This window comes from Penicillium subrubescens (assembly GCF_028828155.1).
Source record: "Penicillium subrubescens strain IBT 31985 chromosome Unknown utg000002l_segment0_segment0, whole genome shotgun sequence".
Taxonomy (NCBI): domain Eukaryota; kingdom Fungi; phylum Ascomycota; class Eurotiomycetes; order Eurotiales; family Aspergillaceae; genus Penicillium; species Penicillium subrubescens.
The window spans coordinates 1,265,228-1,285,473 of record NW_026643152.1 but is presented as its reverse complement, the minus strand read 5'-3'; the positions used below and the strand labels follow the sequence as shown (position 1 = coordinate 1,285,473).

The 20,246-nt window shown below is 52.0% G+C and overlaps 7 protein-coding genes across 7 annotated transcripts; all 7 read left to right on the top strand.

Moving 5' to 3' along the window:
* Window positions 1–62: 62 nt before the first annotated feature.
* On the top strand, window positions 63–1,895 carry N7473_001868 (uncharacterized protein; the record flags this gene model as incomplete). Its single annotated transcript, XM_057147808.1, has 1 exon — window positions 63–1,895. The coding sequence occupies one exon, from the start codon at window positions 63–65 to the stop codon at window positions 1,893–1,895; it is 1,833 nt and encodes a 610-aa protein (XP_057011462.1).
* A 260-nt stretch (window positions 1,896–2,155) lies between these two features.
* N7473_001867 (uncharacterized protein) lies at window positions 2,156–5,872 on the top strand (the record flags this gene model as incomplete). The annotated part of the gene is made up of 1 exon (XM_057147807.1): window positions 2,156–5,872. The coding sequence occupies one exon, from the start codon at window positions 2,156–2,158 to the stop codon at window positions 5,870–5,872; it is 3,717 nt and encodes a 1,238-aa protein (XP_057011461.1).
* Window positions 5,873–8,606: 2,734 nt separating this feature from the next.
* N7473_001866 (uncharacterized protein) lies at window positions 8,607–9,827 on the top strand (the record flags this gene model as incomplete). The annotated part of the gene is made up of 2 exons (XM_057147806.1): window positions 8,607–8,726; window positions 8,889–9,827. The coding sequence occupies 2 exons, from the start codon at window positions 8,607–8,609 to the stop codon at window positions 9,825–9,827; spliced, it is 1,059 nt and encodes a 352-aa protein (XP_057011460.1).
* A 1,064-nt stretch (window positions 9,828–10,891) lies between these two features.
* Window positions 10,892–11,205, top strand: N7473_001865 (uncharacterized protein; the record flags this gene model as incomplete). Its single annotated transcript, XM_057147805.1, has 2 exons — window positions 10,892–10,965; window positions 11,040–11,205. The coding sequence occupies 2 exons, from the start codon at window positions 10,892–10,894 to the stop codon at window positions 11,203–11,205; spliced, it is 240 nt and encodes a 79-aa protein (XP_057011459.1).
* A 1,122-nt stretch (window positions 11,206–12,327) lies between these two features.
* N7473_001864 (uncharacterized protein) lies at window positions 12,328–13,428 on the top strand (the record flags this gene model as incomplete). Its single annotated transcript, XM_057147804.1, has 4 exons — window positions 12,328–12,768; window positions 12,824–12,871; window positions 12,924–13,299; window positions 13,328–13,428. The coding sequence occupies exons 1-4, from the start codon at window positions 12,625–12,627 to the stop codon at window positions 13,426–13,428; spliced, it is 669 nt and encodes a 222-aa protein (XP_057011458.1). The 5' UTR covers window positions 12,328–12,624.
* Window positions 13,429–14,953: 1,525 nt separating this feature from the next.
* N7473_001863 (uncharacterized protein) lies at window positions 14,954–17,460 on the top strand (the record flags this gene model as incomplete). Its single annotated transcript, XM_057147803.1, has 4 exons — window positions 14,954–15,138; window positions 15,199–16,174; window positions 16,227–16,950; window positions 17,015–17,460. The coding sequence occupies 4 exons, from the start codon at window positions 14,954–14,956 to the stop codon at window positions 17,458–17,460; spliced, it is 2,331 nt and encodes a 776-aa protein (XP_057011457.1).
* Window positions 17,461–18,987: 1,527 nt separating this feature from the next.
* Window positions 18,988–20,097, top strand: N7473_001862 (uncharacterized protein; the record flags this gene model as incomplete). The annotated part of the gene is made up of 4 exons (XM_057147802.1): window positions 18,988–19,542; window positions 19,590–19,689; window positions 19,741–19,949; window positions 20,002–20,097. 4 exons carry the CDS (start codon window positions 18,988–18,990, stop codon window positions 20,095–20,097), a joined length of 960 nt encoding a protein of 319 aa, XP_057011456.1.
* Between the last annotated feature and the right edge of the window lie 149 nt (window positions 20,098–20,246).

Sequence of the window (20,246 nt, the reverse complement as noted above, 5' to 3'; positions counted from 1 at the left end):
AAAACACGTAATTTTTACGCGTCAACCAATCGAGAGAGGCCTTACGGCCACTTTAAACCACCATGGAGGTCCTAGAACCACGTGGTGGTGGTGGAATGAACGCGTCGTTCCTTGATCTTCCCGACCGCAGCTCATCACTGTGCGGTGGGCTCGAAACTCCAACGCCAAATCGCTGGCTTTCTGATACAGTCCCAGCGCCTTTGATTGAACTGGGGCAGTCGCTGACCGAACCTGCACGTGAAACGACTCCTCATAGGGCCCTCGAGGCTCGAAATGTCAAGCGGAAGGCGTCCCGGGTGCTGGGGCGAGCCACTTTGGATACAGATGTTGAGGACACGGGTAAAGCACTCGCAGGCCTCCTAGCGCAAGTGCAAAGGGTGTACCAGGACCGGCTGGAACAGATACAGACACAGTTGGCCGAAGACCTAGAGAGCTGGAAGGCTGAACAGCAGGCTCAGGAAGACCTGCTCAAAGAACGCATCGCCACACTGGAAAGCGAAGTCACCCAGCTTCGGGCTGAACTAGAACAAGTTCGAAAGGCGACGCCAGAGCAAACCGCAGTGCCACAGTCCACTGAGCGTGGGCCAACGGTGCCAAAAACACTCCGCACTCACGATCAAGACCATCTCCGAGCCCGCGCTCAAGACTACGTACCAGGACCTAAGCCCGTATCTCGTCACAACCAACCGTCATCGAGCTTCGCGGACATCGCCGCACTGCTGGCCACCAAGCCTGGAGGGCACGGTTGGCAAGAAGTTGTACACAAGAGAAAACAGTCAAAAAGAACCGACCCAAGCAAGAAAGCCCAACCTAGTGCGCTTACGCCGGCGAAAAACGCCCCGAAAGAAGCCAGACGAATTGTCTTTCGACGCGAGCAGAGCCAAACGGCCCCCCGTGTGGACAAAGAGGACATCATCCTTGCGGTCAACCGCGGACTTGCCCAAGCCGAATTCCCAGGCTTCGTCCGGGTAATTGATGCGGGATATAGTAGCACTGGTGCGGTCACCGTGCTCTTGGAGAAAGAAGCTCTAGGGTCTATGCTAGTACCTGCCTACTGGGACTTGGTGGTTGCGGCAGCACGACAGGCAGATCCGGCAATCATTTCGGCCGAGCTACCGGAGCAGTGGTACCGAGTCAAGGTGCACGGAGTTCCGACTCGTCGCTACCTAAGCTGTGGACTAGGCCTTGCCAGGGAGGAAATCGAACTAGGAAGCCGGATCCGACTGAAGAGAGACCCTACGTGGCTTCGGCGACACAGGGATATGCAGGATGGCAGCAGGAAATGGTCTACTATCGTCGTCACTGTAGGGTCCCTCGAGGAGGCCCGGGAGCTTCTGATCCATGGGATTCGGTTTGGAGGAAACCGGTATAAGACAGAACACTACTGGGAAGTGGGGGTAGATACGGTCTGCCCTCGATGCTGCCGCCTTGGCCATCGCAGCTTCAAAGCCTGTGGGAGCAATCCGCCATGTTGCTTTATCTGTGCGGGCCCACATGAGGGACACGAGCACACTTGTCGCGTAGTAGAATGCTCGGCTAAGGCAGGCACCGCCTGCCAACACACGCCCGCGAAATGTGGTAACTGTGGAGGGCCACATTCCGCCACCGCTGGAAATTGCCCAGCTAGGCGTGCGGCTCGAAAGCAGCAACGGGATAGCAGGGAAGCCTATCGAAGCGACTCGGTGCCGTCGGCCCCGAATCGCCCGGGATCACCCACGATCGATTTGCAAAGGCCTACCGCGGGAGTGCGTAGCAGCGTAGCCTCGGAGGGTTTAGCCCCGACGAATCGGCAATCCCCCGCAGACCGACAGCCAAGAGCAGAGGAAGCGATGGACCTCAGTGACGACGCCTCGGAAGGGACTAACGCGACGGTGGATGACCAATCTGATCAATAATGCGCATCCTACAACACAACTGCCGCAAGACCTATGCAATTACGATTGCGGCACTCGAGGCTGGGCTAGAGCTAGGGGTGGGCCTAGTATGCCTTCAAGAACCTTATATAGGCAATGAATTCCGACACGGCGGATACCAGATCTACTGGCCCGAGGCGGGAGCACAGGGAAATCGCCGGGTAGCCGTGGCAATCCGGCGCGACTTATTCAACCAGGTGGTAGTGGAAGCCCGTACAGATCTCATAGATCACCCATATATCATGGCTGTGGACGTCTGGGAGCTGGGCCGAGCGAAGGAAAAGAAGCGAAGAACCCGCGTGATTAACTGCTATGATAACTGGCTTGGTCCGGGTCTATGCTGGCAGGGGGACATCGAGGAACGCAGGAGAGCGATAGAGGATGTGTACTGGGACAATGTTCTGGAGGGTAGATGTTTACTTCTCGGAGACTTCAACGCACATAGCCCGCTATGGAACCCGCAAGCGAATAGTCGCACGAATGCGAGACCACTGGAGGATCTGATCGAGAGCGAAAGTCTCTATATCAACAACACGCTAGGGATCCCGACACGGCCGAAGACAACGCCGGGGATCTCAATTATCGACCTGAGCTTGACGACAGTGGACATGGGGCCCTTGCAGGCGTGGACGGTGGATGAGGACCACACAACCGGGTCAGATCACGAGCTGCTGGTGATGGAATGGGCCCCAATAGAGCACGGATGGGAACCCCCATCGGACGAAGTGACGGGGTGGCAGATCCAGGCTCTCCAGGCAGACAGCCAAGCTCTGGAGCAAGCGAAACAGATGTGGCAAGCAGAAGCCGAACAGAGAGGGCTCCTAGACGACGCAAGTACGGCGGAGGAGGTCGAGGGAGAGGCAGTATGGGTGCAGGAAACGCTTACGGCAGTGCTCAACCAGTATGCGAAGCCAGTGCGAGTGACCCCACGGTCCAAACGCTGGTGGAATCGAGAAGTCAAAGAGGCGCGCGAGGCCTACTGCCAGGCGAGAAGAGCGTGGCAGGGGCAGCACATCACCACGATCGACCTTCGAGAAACAAGGAACGATTACTACAGGACTATTCGAAGGGCGAAACGAACGTGCTGGGAAACCTTCCTGGCAGGGCCGACGGACACCCCAGACCACCCGTGTGAGGAAACGGCCCGATGCTGGCAAGCGCTTAGGCTCACCAAGCCCAAAGCAACAGCCATCACCCCCACCCTCAAAGGGCCGCAAGGAGAGATAGCCGTGTCTATCAGCGAGAAAGAGGCACTGGTCCGAGAAACCGCCTTTCCACCAGCGCCGGGCGACAGGGAGGCTGTTGAAGTTCTCCCAGGATCTTTCCACAAGTGCATAGACGAAGCAACGGTCAAGAGAGCCCTGTTCCATCAGGCGGTTCAAAAGGCGCCCGGCATCGACAGGCTGAATTTTCGAGCCCTTCGACTCGTGTGGGAATGGGATAGCTCACGGATCGTAGCGCTAGCCCGGCAGTGCTTCCGGCTAGGCATTCACCCACAAGCATGGAAGACCGCTAAGGGAATCTTACTGAGAAAACTCGATAAGCCGGACCATACGCTCGTCAGGGCATATCGGGTCATCAGCCTGCTAAACTGCCTAGGGAAGGTGGTGGAAAAGATCGCGGCAGAGGCTATTGCAGATCACTGTGAGACGACAGGAAGCCTTCACCCCGGACAGATGGGTGGCCGCAAACAACGTAGCGCAGTGGATGCCGTGGCATGCTTGATCCAGAGCACTCACGATGCGTGGAAACAAAAGCAGCTCATGGCGGCTCTTTTCATGGATGTGGCGGGCGCGTTCGACCATGTCAACGATAGAAAACTCGTGATTCGCATGCAAGAGCTAGGCTTCGACGGTGACTTGATCCGATGGGTACAGTCGTTCCTGAGCGGTCGACTGGTCCAGCTCGTCATCGACAATATACAATGTCCAGCCCACAGGATCGACTCAGGCGTGCCTCAAGGTTCCCCGGTGTCCCCAATTTTGTTCCTTATCTACCTAAGCGGGATCTTCGACGCAATTGAAAGGGCCATCCCGGGGGTACGGCTGCTGTCGTTCGCAGACGATATGGGCTTTCTAGCGCCAGGGTACTCGGTCCAGGAAGCATGTCAGAAACTACAGGAAGCTGCCCAGGTTGCAATCGAATGGGGTGAGAGCAACCTCGTGCAGTTCGAGGCGAAGAAGACCGAGGCGGTCTTGTTCACCCGCAAGCGTGGACAGGAGCTACGGAATCAAATTCAGCGGGCCCGCATCATGGTAGGAGGCCATTCAGTCTCATTTAACCACGAGGCCACCCGGTGGCTGGGGATCTGGCTAGACGCCGGCCTCACACTAAAGATGCACTATCAGACACGCCTTCGCAAGGCCCGGAATGCAGAATCTCGGGTTCAATCCTTATGTTGCGTACAAGGCCTAGCGCCAGGCCTGGTCCATCGGATCCAGGTGGCTGCGGTACAGTCGGTAGCCCTGTACGGAGCGGAACTCTGGTGGCGCGGCCAAAAGGACTGTATCACGGGAATGCAGCGGATGATCAACAGACAAGCCCGTGCGATCACAGGAATGCTTAAGACCACACCCGTGGGTCTCTTGAATAGGGAAGCGGGTCTAACGCCGGCCGAGGTCCTCCTTGAGGGCCGTCAGCTGCGGTACACGGCTCGGCTGCTTAGCCTACCGGACGATAGTCCAGCCAGATCAATCCTCCCGGTCAGTTTTCGGGAGGGCGACCAACATGCGCAACCTGGGGAGCACACCCCTGGAAATCGACTCTGGGCCGAACCGCACGGCCGGGGACCATGGTCGTTAGGACAGCACCTAGCGCGACAACTAGCAAACATCCTCCCAGCCGATCCATCTGCGGGCTTCGAGAGCGCTCGGCGCGGTAATGGCAGCGGATTTCTAGGGAGGATCATTGTCCAAAGGACTGAGGACTCTCTCACCGCAGCGCGGACGGTGCAACCAGGCAGCGCGATTTGGTCAGATGGGTCGAGGCTCGAGAACGGCCGGACAGGAGCGGGGATTGCCTGGCACGAGCCTTGCGGAGAGTGGAGGACCCGGAGCTTTCCCCTTGGAACGGGACGAGAAGTCTTTGATGCGGAGCTTGTGGGAGTCGTGCAGGCCCTCCAGGCCGCACTGAAAGTGGATGACAGTGGTCCAATCACAGTTCTGCTGGATTCCCAAGCCGCGATTGCGAGGCTGCGACACACGCAAGCAGGCCCCGGTCAGGAACTGACGCTTCGAGCTCACGCAGCAGCCAGAGCTCTACAGGAGCGAGGCCGAGAAACCATCATTCAATGGGTGCCCGGCCATGCCGGAATCGAGGGAAATGAGAAAGCTGATGAAGCGGCAAAGCTCGCGGCTAGTCGACCGGGGTGCCATCCAGAAGGAATCACAGGACTCTCACTGGCGTTTGTCAACCGGACGTGCACGGAGAATATCCAAAACCGCAAACAAGTCTGGCTCGCCCGAGATTTAGCAAAGCGTTCTCGCTATAAACAGCGAACCTATCGACCGTATCGAGGCTGGACACTGGACCCAGTCGCATCGCGAGCCCTGAAACCGCTGGCCACCCGCTTCTTCCAGTTAAAGAGCGGCCATGCGGCTATCGGAGCTCACCTCCACCAGATTCACGCACGGGAAAGCCCTGCGTGTGAGAAAGGCGATGCACCGAAAGAGACCGTGCATCACGTTCTCTTTGAATGTCGAGCGTGGCAGCACCAGCGAATCAAGCTGTACCGCGCGCTGGATCGAGCTGGGGTCACCAGACCGTCAGCAGCCGAAGAGTGCCCAGAAGGCAGGCTTCTTGGGGAACCGAAGGCAACAGAGGCCATCTTACAATTTTTGGCCACGACGAAGGCAGCCCTGCCTCAAGACCATCACCTGGCCTTGGCAGAGCGAGCTCGACGAGATGATGAATGGGGATTAGAGGACTTGGAGGAAACTGAGAGGATGGGGGAAGGATAGCAGGAAGGGTAGCCTAGGCACTCAGCCTAGGGGACACCCATCCCGGTTGAGACACCGAGGAGAGCCACAAAAGGCTCGAATGCCCTGCGCAAATAGGCGGCTTGGGGCGAGGAAAAGGACCTGACTGTACATACATGGGGCTCACGCCCAGGAACTCATAGCAGCGGGGGTCTGGAAACAGCTATACCAAGCGGAAACAGACCCAACCTCAGACCCGTGGTCTGTCATAGCTTTAGGGCTCGATACGGACAATAAACTTGATTAATAATAATAATATATTTTGCCCATCTGGCAACGAAATGTACCGTAATCATGTATATGAATTCACCTATTACCAAACACACAACAAGAGACATGCAAGTACAGTAATTAAACAAAACAGGAGCTAGGAGCTACCAAGTCGCCACTTGAAAAGTAATAGATGCCGCGGTCCCAGTTAAGTTTCTATTGTGGTTCCTAGTGCTGAGAGGAAGAGCGACCGCAGTTGACACCAAGGGTCCAACTTGGCAGATTCGCGATTGGCACTAAGTGACTCAGTTCCTTGCAAGTGGTGAATTGCTTGGTGTGGTAGCGGAGGCAAACCTGACGCCAGTATCATGTACATCGCATAGCAGTCATAGTACAAAAATGTAACGGTGATGTTGCGAGTGCGGTCGTTGAGTCAACGCCACGGTGAGAACAGAAAGCCCCGTTGAAGAAGCGTTTGCAAGAAGTGTCTGCAACCATAATCCATGGTTGAATTGACAGTCACCATCGACCCAAAGCCACAAGTTGATCTTGAAAATCCAGTCTAATCTGCCCGCCGTTGAAAAGGGTAGAAAGCACACTCGTAAGGAGTGAGCAAGGCTACGCTACGAGATGCTGAACATCAACGTTGACACGGAACTACCAAGAATGGGGCGAGCGATATCTATAAATACAATCACCAGCCTGCAGAAATCCCTGAACGATAAGAAGGAGGCCTACTTATACAACACTTCGATAGTCCCGGCCATCCTTCCGTCTCTCTAATACGAAGCGCGCAGATTGCAGCATACCTGTACCAAGGTCAACACCCATAGGACTCACTGGTCCTATTGTACGCTCTGATTTGATCTACGATGTGCTGACCAAGTGCAGTTCTTCCTTCCAAGGCCCTTCTGACGATTGTCAAACTTGCATGTAAGTACGTACGCCTCGTCGCCCTGCTTGCTTGATGTGTGGCTGATATCAAGGGTGATACAAGCATGGGCCTTATCTACACTCCGCACCTCGACGATACATCATACGCTCTAACATGTATCTTGTTGAGCACTTCTAAAATACTGTACCTTGTCCATATATAACAACGCGTCCGAAAGCCACGGCTAATCCCGAAAAACATAGTCGCTCACGAATACGCCCCTGTATAGAGTGTTGAGTGGTAAGTATTGATTAGCTAGATACCTTGATGACTGTGTGACTGACATTTTCTCTGCACGTCAAGTTGTCGATTGGCATCGGTCTCCATTCATCTCGCCCCCGCCTTGAACAGTTTCCAACGGCCCCATCCCCTTGATGGTAGGCCCGTCTTGTCTCTATGCGCAGTCTGCACACCGTGTATCGCCATCTAGTCATTGTCTCCGCTCCAATAGTTCGACTCATTTCCTACTTAACTGGCCCTGCACCAAGTATGCCCACTTGTGACAGGAACTTGCTGCCTATTCGACTGGTTTGATACCTCATCAGACCCGACGGCCGTGTTTCCTGGATTTTATTACAATGCCGGGATAAGGCTAAAGAAGCCGACACGGCTTTCATTCGATGAGAATGTGACGGTATGAAATATGAGTGATTGAACGCAAGCGAGCTTGGTGTTCCTGCTGATAAGGAAGAGTTCAGGCTACTCCCTCATGGGAAGGGTAACGACCAATACACTGCCACAGTTTGTGGAAAATCATCATATGATCATGAGCTTAGGAAGCACTCCGAATTCTGCGGTTCAACACTTCAACGGAGCATGCGCAGCAGCGGTAGCCCGTATGAAGAGACGCGGCGGAGTACTCACCTTGGTTCGTGAACGATGTATGCCTAATCAACGCCCCAACCCAGGCACCGCTATCCCAAACAAAACAAGTCGTCGCGCGATCAAGAATCATGACTGATCGCATTTTGGACATTAGAAAGCTACTCACACCGGCAAGCCTCGGCGTGGAGAATCCTGGCACCGCTACCGCCTTTGTTGGCATGCCGACGGCGCGACACGACGCGACGCGCTTCGCCCACCTACAACTTTGAGCGGCCCCAACCTCAGCTCAATGGAATGGAATATCTCGTCGCATACAGCAGAATTCATCATCAAGAAAAGGAGCCTACAGCGCTGCCACTGGTCTTGCAGCGCATCAGCTGCGATGAATAATCACCACCAGGGCCTTGGTCTTCCAATCTCTCACCTTGCTCGGTCGCGTTTCTGTCCACGTGTGCTCTGCGAAATATCACTTTGTATCTCGAAAGACGATGGATGAGGGTGGGCTATGCTTCTTTCGAAGAATAAAAGCTCCATATCACACACTCTCTCATTGTAATTTCCTGGTCTCACCCAAATTGTCCGACTCCATTCTCGGCCAAAGTAGCCCCGGTTTTCTTCTCGCCAATTGGGTCTCACTCGGCAATTCTACTCAGCCCGCCCTTGCAGCGAACGCCCAAGCCTAATCCTCCACAGCAAAAGATCATCTCTTGCCCTGCCTTCGACTTTCCTTTCCCTCATTTGCCCGCCATGACCCTGTCCTCACAGCCTGGCTCCGCAGAGAAGGCCATTCGGAAACTGGAAATAGCCCAGGCAAGAATACCTCAAAAAAAACATCAAACCTCGAGAGCCTCAGAATGGAAGTGGATCGTCTGTATCTGGGGTGCAGATTGCACCCGGACTTGTCAAGCCCTAGCAATGGCTCAGGAGGGCCAGATAGACAATTCACTGCCTCGAGAACCTTCGCGCCCAGTCAAGAATCAACGCACGCTGACCTGGACGGCGCTCTTATAGGTTTCACTGAGTCTACAGAACCGATTGGGCCTGGCCAAGCTCAAGTACCAGCATGGCCGACTTCATGGGTTGATGCCGACGCAGGACAGCAGTGACAAGCCCTCCGACTCCTCCTCTGACTTCTCTCGCAGCCGGTGCGAGACACCCATGACCTCCCCTCCCCTCCGAGCCGCAGCATATTCCAAAGAGCCGCCTCGATCAGCCCGCAACAAGCATGCCGTCACCTTCAATTCCCACATTATGCAGCCTATGCTCTCGGCCAGCCGCAAGCGTGTCCGGCCTGATTCTGATACCGAGCGTCCGGCCAAGGCTGCTCGACTGTCGTGGAAGAGCTCTCACCAATTGCCTGCGTCCTCACCGGCCCTCAATTGCCATATGACAACTCGCCGGCACCCTTGCCCGTTCATGTCCGATACCACAATCCCCGAGCTATCTTCTCCTATATATCAAGCCCTATCTGATGAGGAGAACAACCCGGATCTGCCTATACATAGCTTCCGGCATGTGAGCTCCATGTGGGGATCCTCGCCGCCTTGTACTCCGCCTCCCAAGCATGCCCATCTGGCCCGGAGTGAACAGCACGAAGATCGCGCAGACCTGCTCATGTACCTGGCCAAGTCGCCTACCCCGGCTCGCGTGGTAGGCGGTTCGCACCATGCGTTCCCACCGTCCACTCCCCCCACCCAGCATGCAGTCCTTCCCACGTTCACTCCCAACTTGGGTACGCCGGATCAGCAGTTCAACTTTGCTGATTTCGTGAATGTGACCCCTAGACCTGCTCAGCCTGCTTGGGGCGGCCGTACACCTGGCAACCCAGATCGCACCCCTCTTTCTACCAAGGATGCCCACAAGCGATTGAACTTTGATGCACTTGTTCCACCCAGTACCTCAAGTCCTCGCCTCCGAGCGAAGGAGACTGGGCTGGCTCTGCAACTGGGCCGCGAGCCACGGCGTTGAATTGGACTAACGCGCCTTTCTTGCCTTTCTATCCATATCTACACAGCCCCTGCCGACACAGCTCCTTGCAATTCCCCCGGCACCTGACTCGGTGCTTATAAGAGCAACCCGATCTGTGGCTTCGTTTGGCTCCACGAGAGGGAAAGATGGAGTTGCTTCCTGCCCACAAATTGTCGGCTGAGCCTTGGCCGAAAGTTCCTTGTGTTTCTTGTCAGTACGGATTCTCTGCGCTATCCCGACTGTCTTTTCCATGTGCGATCTGCCACGATAATTCCAAGTGCATTGACCGAAGTACCAAGGAGAGTATGGAACCACCCATCGCATTATCCTTGCAACGGGCGGTCGCAGGTCATGGATGTCGGATACGAGGGTTGATCTATCTGGGAGGTGTTCCTTATCAGGCGATTGTGAGATATTTTGTGTCCCTCGTAGACCGCTGACAGCGGTGCCAATGAGACCAATGGGCTGTATAAGCTTGGTAGAAGTCAGGAATAAGTTGTAGCCTTCTAAGTTCGTGGGACATACGTAAGTGGAAGCCCACAATACGAAGAAAATGCAATCGCATACATATTCGCACAGCATCAATTTGGCGTAGTGATTCAAGGCTGCAGCAGATCAGGAATCCAGCCGGATCGGAATAAAGTCGAGAGATCCCTATGTCAAGCGTGAAATCCTCAATTCATAACTAGCCTCAACCCCCGACTGACCTTTCAACATTATACAAATCATGCTTTGTTTAACAGTTGACCATAGTTGTCCTTCAAAAAAGGGAGACCGTTGTATACTCAGCAGTAATTGAAATATGTTGGGATACAGGACAAGAGCGCATCAGGAACAACAGGGCAGCATTAGAATTAATTCCTGCACTAATTAGACGAAGAAGACAGTTGATTAGACATTAGTTAGTACTTTCACTTCTATACACAGTCGCTTCTTTCTTATCAAAAAGAATAATTCAACCCACATTCCTCTGAATTCCAAGAAAATCTATTATGCCACTAGAGTGAATCAGGGTTTTACCAGAGCTTGCTGTCTATGTAGTGCCGTATAATCTTCCAATCAATATGGAATTTAGAGACGCTGTGCACTACGAAGGAAAAGCAAATCAGGTGTTGCATGTAACTCGGACAAGGACAAGGTGCGAGTGGCGCTAGGGGTGATTTATTTGGTCGACTCACCGCCCGTGATTAGTGATTCACTACTTCAACGTAGCTTCAACACCATCTTCACCGTCTTCACCACCTTCACCGTCTTCACCATCTTCACCATCTTCACCATCTTCACCATCTTCACCATCTTCACCAACACGGTCAAAAGTGTCGACAAGCATCTCAGTATCCGCAAATTACATGGAAACACTGACGTGAAATCGATGTGAACTATCAACTAGTTGTAATACTGACGTGTCGCCTGTGATCCAATTGTCTCTATTCGCTAGACAACACTGTACGTATGCTCTTGCTTCCCGTGTGGCTTGAGGGTTTCCACGTAGTGCCATGCTTATATTGGAATTTAGTGACAGGGCTTACAAGATCAGTCTCTACATTAGGACAAGTCAGAATCGAGAATTTGTCTTCATTGCAATGCTATCGACTTCCCCCATGGTTCGGGCTACATAGTGTACCCAAAGATGGGGCGTGCAGGTCTTGGCTTCTTCAAGCGCCGGAGCGAGACTTGAATACTGGTCCCTAGCACCACGGAGAGGTGCCTGCATGTCGCTAGAGGATCATGGTGTAGACCTTGGGCCCTAGGTCCTACCCGATCGAGCACGCTTTTACAAACACAGGGCTCATTGTCTGTGAGGGAGGATGTTGGTAAAGCAGACCTCAAGCTGCGAGGATTTTGTCATCACAGACCCTAGACTGCGGAGTTCACTTCGTGACGCAGCGCCCCCCTGCGGAGACTCTTGGTATCGCAGTTGTCACTGCGGAGTCGCTTGTTGTCGCAGTCGTCTTCTGCGGAGGTCCTTGGTGTCGCAGCTCTCCCCTGCGGAGTCGCTTGTTGTCGCAGTCGTCTTCTGCGGAGGTCCTTGTTTTCGCAGCTCTCCCCTGCGGATTCCCCCTGATAACGCACAGCGTGTCCTCCGAGAGGACGTATCCCCCACTTCACTGGGCTCATGACATTGAATGCTAAGACCAAAAAGATTTGAACTCTGCGGGCAGACAAGACCGTGCCGTCTCGGAGGATGAGGATCGAAGTCCTGACTTTCTAGACCGGTTGTGGAGCGTCCTTTTATGTCTTTTCGCCTCCGGCTGCCCATATCTGCCAGCTATGCAGATTTTATGAGAGAGATGATGGACTATGCTGTAATTCCGCAGAAAATATTTCATTTTTGCGGCCAGTTGAGGTGATTCAACATCCGTTGAAGAATGCGATCTAGAATTTGCGGCCAATCTCGCCAAGCGCCCCACTTCGAACCGTGGCGTGCATGAATCTAGACGGGGCCACCCATGGAATCATATCTTGGCGGTTGCATCTCATATTCAAGATGTTTACGGTGAACCACCTTCAACGGTCGTTGAAAAGCGCGTTCAACCGATCGTTGAGCAACATCGGTTGCGTTTGAACTGGCAAGAGGAAGATTCTCCCGGTTACGTGGCCAGCTTAGACGACTATACAGCTACTTGCGCTCCAATTGTGAATTTGGGGTCCTCTCCTCTTCATGACTGTTAATAGTATATGCTACTTTTCTTAGCGCATCTTGCCTGACTGTCTGGCTTGCTAAAAGATCAAATTTTCAAACAGTCCACCAGAGCAGGTCATCTGTCCCTTCCACTACGGGCGCTGGGACAGAACGATGCCGAAGATAACGAGGCGACATCGAAGACGAGAATTGCCAGGCGGCAAATGCGTCAAGAGGATGTCGCGGCCTGAGCAGGGCATGACTTTTGTATCAGACATCTCCGCTCGCCCGCGTGCGTTCAAGACCGGGAACCACAAGGTGAGTACGGACACGGCTCCTTCGACCTAGACGCTCTCTAATACACTTCATATAGAAATGCTCAGAGGTTTCGTCCGTTCCCTGCAAGAAAAACCCGTGTCCGGTGAGAACACAAATTCGGATGATGCCAACGCCTTTGACTGACTGTTGACCAGATGTACTCTACGCATTATATTCTCTCGTCGGGACACCAGAGGGGCTGGGTTCCGTTTCAGGCGCAGCATATAATTCTGCAGTCAATCCAGCGGCATCTCGAATATCATGCATTTTGGTATGTCGAGCGGTATTTCCTCCCGGAATCGGTACAAAATGGGTGGACATGTCCGGAGGCTTTGGAACTACACAAGCTGTTTCAATTTCTCAATCGACACCGACGCGCATCAACAGCGAATCCTTCAGGTCCAGCTGTCAGCGATATCCAAGGCTGGCGAGATTCGATCTCGGCTATTCGCCACGCGGCGGTCCATCATCTCGCCCAAGATCGACAATCGCTTCTGCGGATGACTCGAGCAGCCATCAGTTTTGTTCAACGTACGAGTGGTTCTTCTCACACTCAAAGTCTCCGGCGTCTTAGGAAATACCTGCGGGTCGCGCTTCCAAGGCCATCTGGACGGTCTGTCGTTCCACGGCGACAGGCAAATCTCCGGTCCTGCCGAGTAGAGAATGGGCTCAGTCATTCGTCGCACCCTTCCATCACATTGCCAGAACCCCTTAAAGGAATTCTTCACCTTGTAGAGAACGACTTCTCCCACGAGGTACGACAATTTTTAGAGAAAGAGTTTGAATGAGAAGCGGCAACAAATCATGGTATGGCCCAACTCGGGGTCGTTGAGCTCTGCTATCAAGTCAGACCCGGGCAGTTGTTATTGCCGTCATATCATCACAGACAGGTCCACGTATATCTTGAGAGAAATTAATATAAAATCACGAGGTTGTGGCTGTATTTGGTACTTTAATTTCCAAGACCGGCAGTACTCGTTGCACTTGGAAACTCAAGTACACATCCAAGAAGTACGAAGTAGCTTAAAGAAATATGAGTGCCATAGCTCTGAGTCCGATTGCCATGGCCTATGCTCACTACATTACTGTTAGAAATATGCCGAATGCAATTTAATGGAGAATCAATGCTCTCTGCCATTGAAGGCTCTGGATCAAATCGGGGGTCCCGCATAAGCCGATGCATCATACAGAGTTTGGAATAATCCTACTGAATAGCGGATAACGGAATGATACTACAGCAGTTCTTTGGTGCTGTTAAGCCCTGAAATCAAAATTTCTGTTCGCTCTACCGAATTGACAATCTGGGCGATGCCATACTATTGGGAAACGAGACCCGAATTTCTTTCACTGCGGATTTGACTTTGCAGACAGTTTGGCGTACCATGGATCGTACATCTGAGAAAACTATTTCGAACACGAAGTGAGCAAGTAGGGCTCACCGTTGAACGTCGACGTTTAACCGTTGGGATGCGTCAACAGTCGCCATGTCCAAAAAGTTCGCTCCCGTGAACGGTCGCTGCATACTCGATACGCCTCATATTTGCACTAGAAAGAAGGGGAGGGGTCTGAAGTGTTCCAACCTCCGCCGGAGCCCAGGACCATACAAGTCATCCCACTCTACGAGAAACCACTTTCCAAAGGAACCATCAAAGTCTGACTCCTGTTCACCATGAACTCAACATTTATTCATAAACATAAACAAAATCTGGGCTGCTTACGGATCATACAAAACGATAAGTTATCAATTGGTTATGCATCGTCTCTCACAACATGAATTGTCATATTGAAGTCAGGACGACTTGCGACTGGCTAATAGACTAAAAAGGTCACTGATGAGTGATTTCAGATGAGATATGCTGTGCGAAGACTGAAAAGTACTAAACGTTTCCTTTGACTGCACAGTCTGTGATGTACGTACTTGGATGTCATGGTCTATACAAAAACCCTTTTCTGGCCGGTGATCACCAGGATGTTGAAACGGACTGGGAAATCGACTTATTTCGGAAGTGATGAAAGTACCGCACTGGCTGGCATCATAGGCCTTAATGGCGGCCGCTCGCCTATAAATTCCCGTCAAATCCCACTATTCTCTCCCATCAATCAATTTTGGTCTCGCATTCCACCTCACTTTCCCATGGTTGTAATAAAGCAGTCACACTGTGGGAATCCTACTACTATAGGCTCGATGCAGCCAAACAATCCCCCCAACAATGTCGTTGGAGAGCTGGATCCAAACAAAACTCTCCAAGTTGAGCCAGCTCATCATCAAAACCAGAGTGGCTGCGGGAAAACAGTTTTCTTTGGCGTCTCTTCGTCATATGTCCCAGACTGGGATACCCGGGCCGCGTTCAGGGAGCTCTATCAGAATTGGTCAGTTCTATGTCGCCACTGCTAAACACGTGGCCAGAGACTAAAGCTAACTAAACATAGGAGAGATGCCATTTTGGCACGTTTCAACTTAGGCCGTCTCGACTTTCAGCCATTTTATGAAGATAGAGGCGATTGTGTTGCGATCATCGTCCCTGATCTCTCAGATCGACATCGACAAGGTCGTGCTTTGGGATTCATCAAGTATGACAAGCACAGCGGTTGCGTGACAATCTCCAACTCCTGCGCTGAACTAGGTCTCAACGCACTTGAACTCGGTAGCTCATCGAAGCAACATGATTCCAACTCCGCTGGCTGTCATGGAGAGGGTCTGAAGCTGGCAGCTCTGGTGATGGTGCGCAGTGGATTCGAGGTGGAATTATCTGCTAGCAGGCGCTACTGGCATTTTGGCCTCTTGGAATCTCGTCTCTTCTGCGATATTAAGCCTTCCAATCAGCCCAGCCCCGAGAGCTCTGATCCACGAGGCGACATGTTTCGGCTCCGTTCTCGCGTGGAGAGAGATGTAACGGTCGAGATCCGAGCTCCAAAAGAATCGCGAAAAAACGCTGTGTCGCTCGCAGAATTTCGTACTTGGCTGACAGTCACGCTCGACATTCGAGGGTTTTCGCATCCCTCAGACGTTCTTGAAACCGAGGTTGGAGATCTGATCCTCGATCCCGATTTCCACAGCCGGGTCTACCTCAAGGGAATGCGTCTGCCGTGCTCCGGGTCCGGACTCAAGCAGTATCGATTTGCTTACAACTTCTTGCAGGGAAAGGTGAATCGCGACCGACAGATTCTGGTCGATCGAGATGAGGAAGCCAACATGGTGCGACGAATCTGGGAAGCCGCAATATGGAAACATCGCACCGCTTTTCTTCCCATCTACGTTGGTCTCCTACGCAATTCCCCGGAGGCACTCGATGTTGAATCGGCTACCCATTTTCTGCAATCATCGACCAAGCTTCTCATCTGGAAGCATCTTCGGGGCGAGGCTGGCGATGACAAATTTTTCTACAATGAAGCCTCCAGTGCCGAGGTAAGTTTCCTTTGACGGGGTATTGCGTGGCGCGCAGCTCACGGAAAAACAGAGCATCGCAAGCATTCGAGAAATCTTGGAGAGACAGCCGGTCAAGCTTCCGGATTCTCTGTGGACTTTGTTGCGCTCCTGTTCGCCAATCCAGACGCCAAAGGAAGAACAAATCGGGTGTTTCAACAATGCAGAGGTGTGTCCAGTCCCAGAGACCAGCTACGCACAAACCATACACAGAGCGTTTCTGGCTTGCATAGCGATCCTTCTAGACGGCAGAAAGATCGAGGTACAGTATGTGCGTGCTCAACGCAGTGCAATCCAGGCGCTCTATAACTCTCACTCCAGGGTCTTGAAGGTTGCTCACCAGTGGCTGGACTTTGTCGGTTCGCACGGACTAGGCTTTTGTCGCGAAGTTCTGTCAAGAAGATCGGACGCGCAATCATTTTTCTGCAATCACGTCAACTTCCGCGATAACGTCTTCTTCTGCGACCACATTGTCGAAGAGTTGTTGAAATTTTGCCTGGTTCCCCTGCTGGGACGGTCCGCTGCTTCCAAATCCGCGGAAGTGGTGATTCTGCGGAGAATTCGAAGATTGCTTCGGCACGTGCCGCATACAATCACCGTGTCCAGGTCGTTCTTGGCTGGAGCCTTGAAGGTTACGTGGGAAGACAACGAGACGGAATCAATCCGCAAACGCTCTATTCATGACCCACCGTATCACGTGGTCCTCCATGAAGAGAAATGTAGTGGTGTGAGAGCAGACCTGATTCACGGCGATTTAAGTATGTGGTTTTCCTTCCCTCATAAACTTTGATTACTATCAATTGCTGACACGGGCGGACTCAGTGGACAGTGCTGCGGACCGTGCTTCGTGCGGATGCCCTCAACAGTTTGTCAGCCAGAAAACAAAGACAGCTGTTTTTGAAAATCTGCAGTGCTCAAAACGGTATTTTCCAATGATATCTTTAAATCGGCTACAAGCCATCTACGGCTTTCCGCCTCTGCCAAAGCATCCTGCATCGCCGAATCGTCGTATCATGAATGAGGAGAAGGGTTGTGAAGTTGTACCATCCCCCGACAAGGACTTACGTCTATCGGCCTCGGATCAGGCTCCACACGCAGCTCTGGACGCTTTGAACACCACACCCCGGCATGGGGGGCCCGATCATCATGATCGAGAACTCTCGCTGCCGGTTAAACGGCCTTTCTCAGATGAGTCAGATCTGGTGAAGGCCGAGAGTCGCAAAAAGTTGAAAATCTCTCAACTGGTGGAGAATCCTGCTCAGCTTTAGAACGCATTCATGGTCCAACATCCCCTGTTTTTTAACCAGATCGAGGTGATGGGTATCGTTTATTCGGCGACACCGGAGTACAGGAGCGGGAAATTTGAGTTTAAATAAATTCAAGAACGATTAACCATTGGTGAACTGGTAGGATAGTAGGGTACGCATCTTTTTCACCTTCCGACATCACAGGCTACCCGCAATGAATTGACTTCGGAGTGCACGACTTTGTCCTTTCAACCAGGAAATCTTAAACAAGCGTCAGATATCTGATTCTGCGCGAGCTTCGAAAGTAAGTTGGGAATCGCTAAGTGCTGATCTCAAGACCTATATTTATTAAGACCTTCTTCCCAGGTCTTGGATTCCACCGTCTATAGCCATTGCATTCGGCGTCGTATGGCTGCCTATAACACTGTCATCGATGGAGAATTCCGACGACTGAAACAAATGAGAGACAACCAAGTCAGCGAAGAGATCATGGATTTCCTCGAAAAAGCCCATTGGGATCTCAAGTTTAGAGGCATTTCTAACCCATCGGGCCCATTTAACAGGTCTCTTATTCATTATGCAGCTATGGGTGACTGCAAAGAACTTTTGCTTCAACTATTAGTGATCCGCACACCCATAAATCCTCGCGATGGAGACAAAAGAACGCCTCTTTCATGGGCCACCCAATATGGCTCGTATGTCACCGCGAGAATTCTGGTGGAGAACGGAGCCGATATCAATGCGTTGGATAATATGTACTTGACCCCTCTTTCACGGCTCTTGCAACAAGACAAGGCTGAGACAAATCATTATCAAGCTCTAAAGCTGTATCTTGAGAAGAACGGAGCAACTAGAAAGGGCAGGAAACGTGCTTGGATCATGAGGAGGATTGGGCTTCTTTGACAATTGATAAATAGACACCAAAAGCAATTCTCATGTTATACCGGAAAGGTTCTCGGCCTTTTGGCCAGAAAGCTTTTGTATTTTATGTAGTATCAAATCACTCACCACCTGGACTTTATACTGCACTGGATAGGTACCCTACCTAGTTATAAGCAAGTACGGCATAGTTATACGCTCCATGTTTCCCGCTCGTCAAGCGGATCTGATACGAGTCTCCGATGATTAGAGATCGTCATTTCCAATGATCACGAACTGTTTCGAAGAGGACGATTTATTCTTTCTACCTAGACCAAGCGTTTACTGTATCGATCTTTATTTTAGTTGCTACACGCTGGCAAGCGGCTCTCAAGCTTCCATCAATTTTATGTTTCACCGTCACTTACCTCAAGAAATGGATTACAACATCCGGTCGATGCCAGTTAAAAAGGTTACCCTCCAAGAAAGTCAGCTCAGCTTGATATAGCGGTATCACAGAGAAAGCATCACTCTGCACCGCTGGTCTTTTTGCCACCTCATATAAAGTCATTGGTGTGGGAAGTGCCCTCACGGCAAGTATTTATACTGACAGCCTCCGCCTTCGCCAATTTGTCAGCTTAAGCCAAAAGTCAATTTCTTCTCTCTCCCTAGCTCGCCCTTACCGCTACTATGACGGAAAGTACATCCCAGGCTAATATGATGTTCGATTTCGCTGCAATCCGGGCTCAGGCACGCCCCTCAACAACAGTTGATCGTTCCGCCATCAATGCGGATAGTAAGTGGATAGCGAAGAGAGAGAGTCGCCCATCCTGTCGCGCGCCCTCACCGAAAGTCATCACTGGCCCCCCAAAGACCCTTTATCTTCCTCGCTTGTGCAATACCGACGATATCGCATCCGTCTTGATTGTCAGACGAGAATCGCCATGGGATACCTATCACCCAGTGGTCACCTACGACGGCGCAGGGAAAGTTACCATCGCCACTCGCTGCTCCCGTCCCTCTCGCATGGTTGCCATCCGGAAGTATCCCAAACAGGATACGCGGCGGCTAATCGGACGATTTGGGCGGCTTCAACACAGAAATGTGCTTTCTTTGTTGGAGTGTTACCTCGATGTTGATTTCGCGTATTTTCTGGTGGACGATCTGGCGTTAACCCTCGGCCATCTCATAGCCTGCCCGACAATTCGTCCTGCGGAGTTCGAGCTCGGATGTATTATGGTTCAAGTAGGTGGCCTTCTGCAGCAATAGGGACTGGAATGACTTATTATCAGGTTCTCAACGGTGTATCCTACCTCAGCACCTTTGGTCTGACTCATCCATCCTTGACATGTCATGATATACTGTTTGGACTGGATGGAGTGGTAAAGATCGGTATGTCAGCAATCATCCTCTCAGATTCACCCCGTTACTGATGACTTGTAGCACGCCTAGAATGGTGTGTAGATTGTACCGCGGCCCAGGCGGAGGCAACTTATATTGCAGCAATACCATCTATTGTGATGCAGCTCATGATTCGAGATGACAAGGATGTAGCTACGAACGACATGCTGAGTGGCTCGCCCATCAAATCCAACATCGTTCAATTTCTGAATGCCGCCAAGGGAGAACCATCCCTCTTTGTTTTAAAACAAGTAAGAGACATATATGACCGAAGCGTTACTGTCAGACACTGACCGCCGCTAGCAACCACTTGTCGCAGAGAGGCACCATTCCATTAGCGACCTCATGAGCCTCGCCAGAGCGACATTGCATTTGAGTGAGATCAGAAATGAGAATTGAAGAGCCCGCAGAGGTCTACTTAGTACTATGAATATGCCGGTAATACTCGCACAATTTTGCGATGTTTGTGCTATCTACATCATTTCATGTGGAGAGGTAGATTATGACGCCACAAGATGCTGTAAGGATCGAATGAACTACTGTCCTTC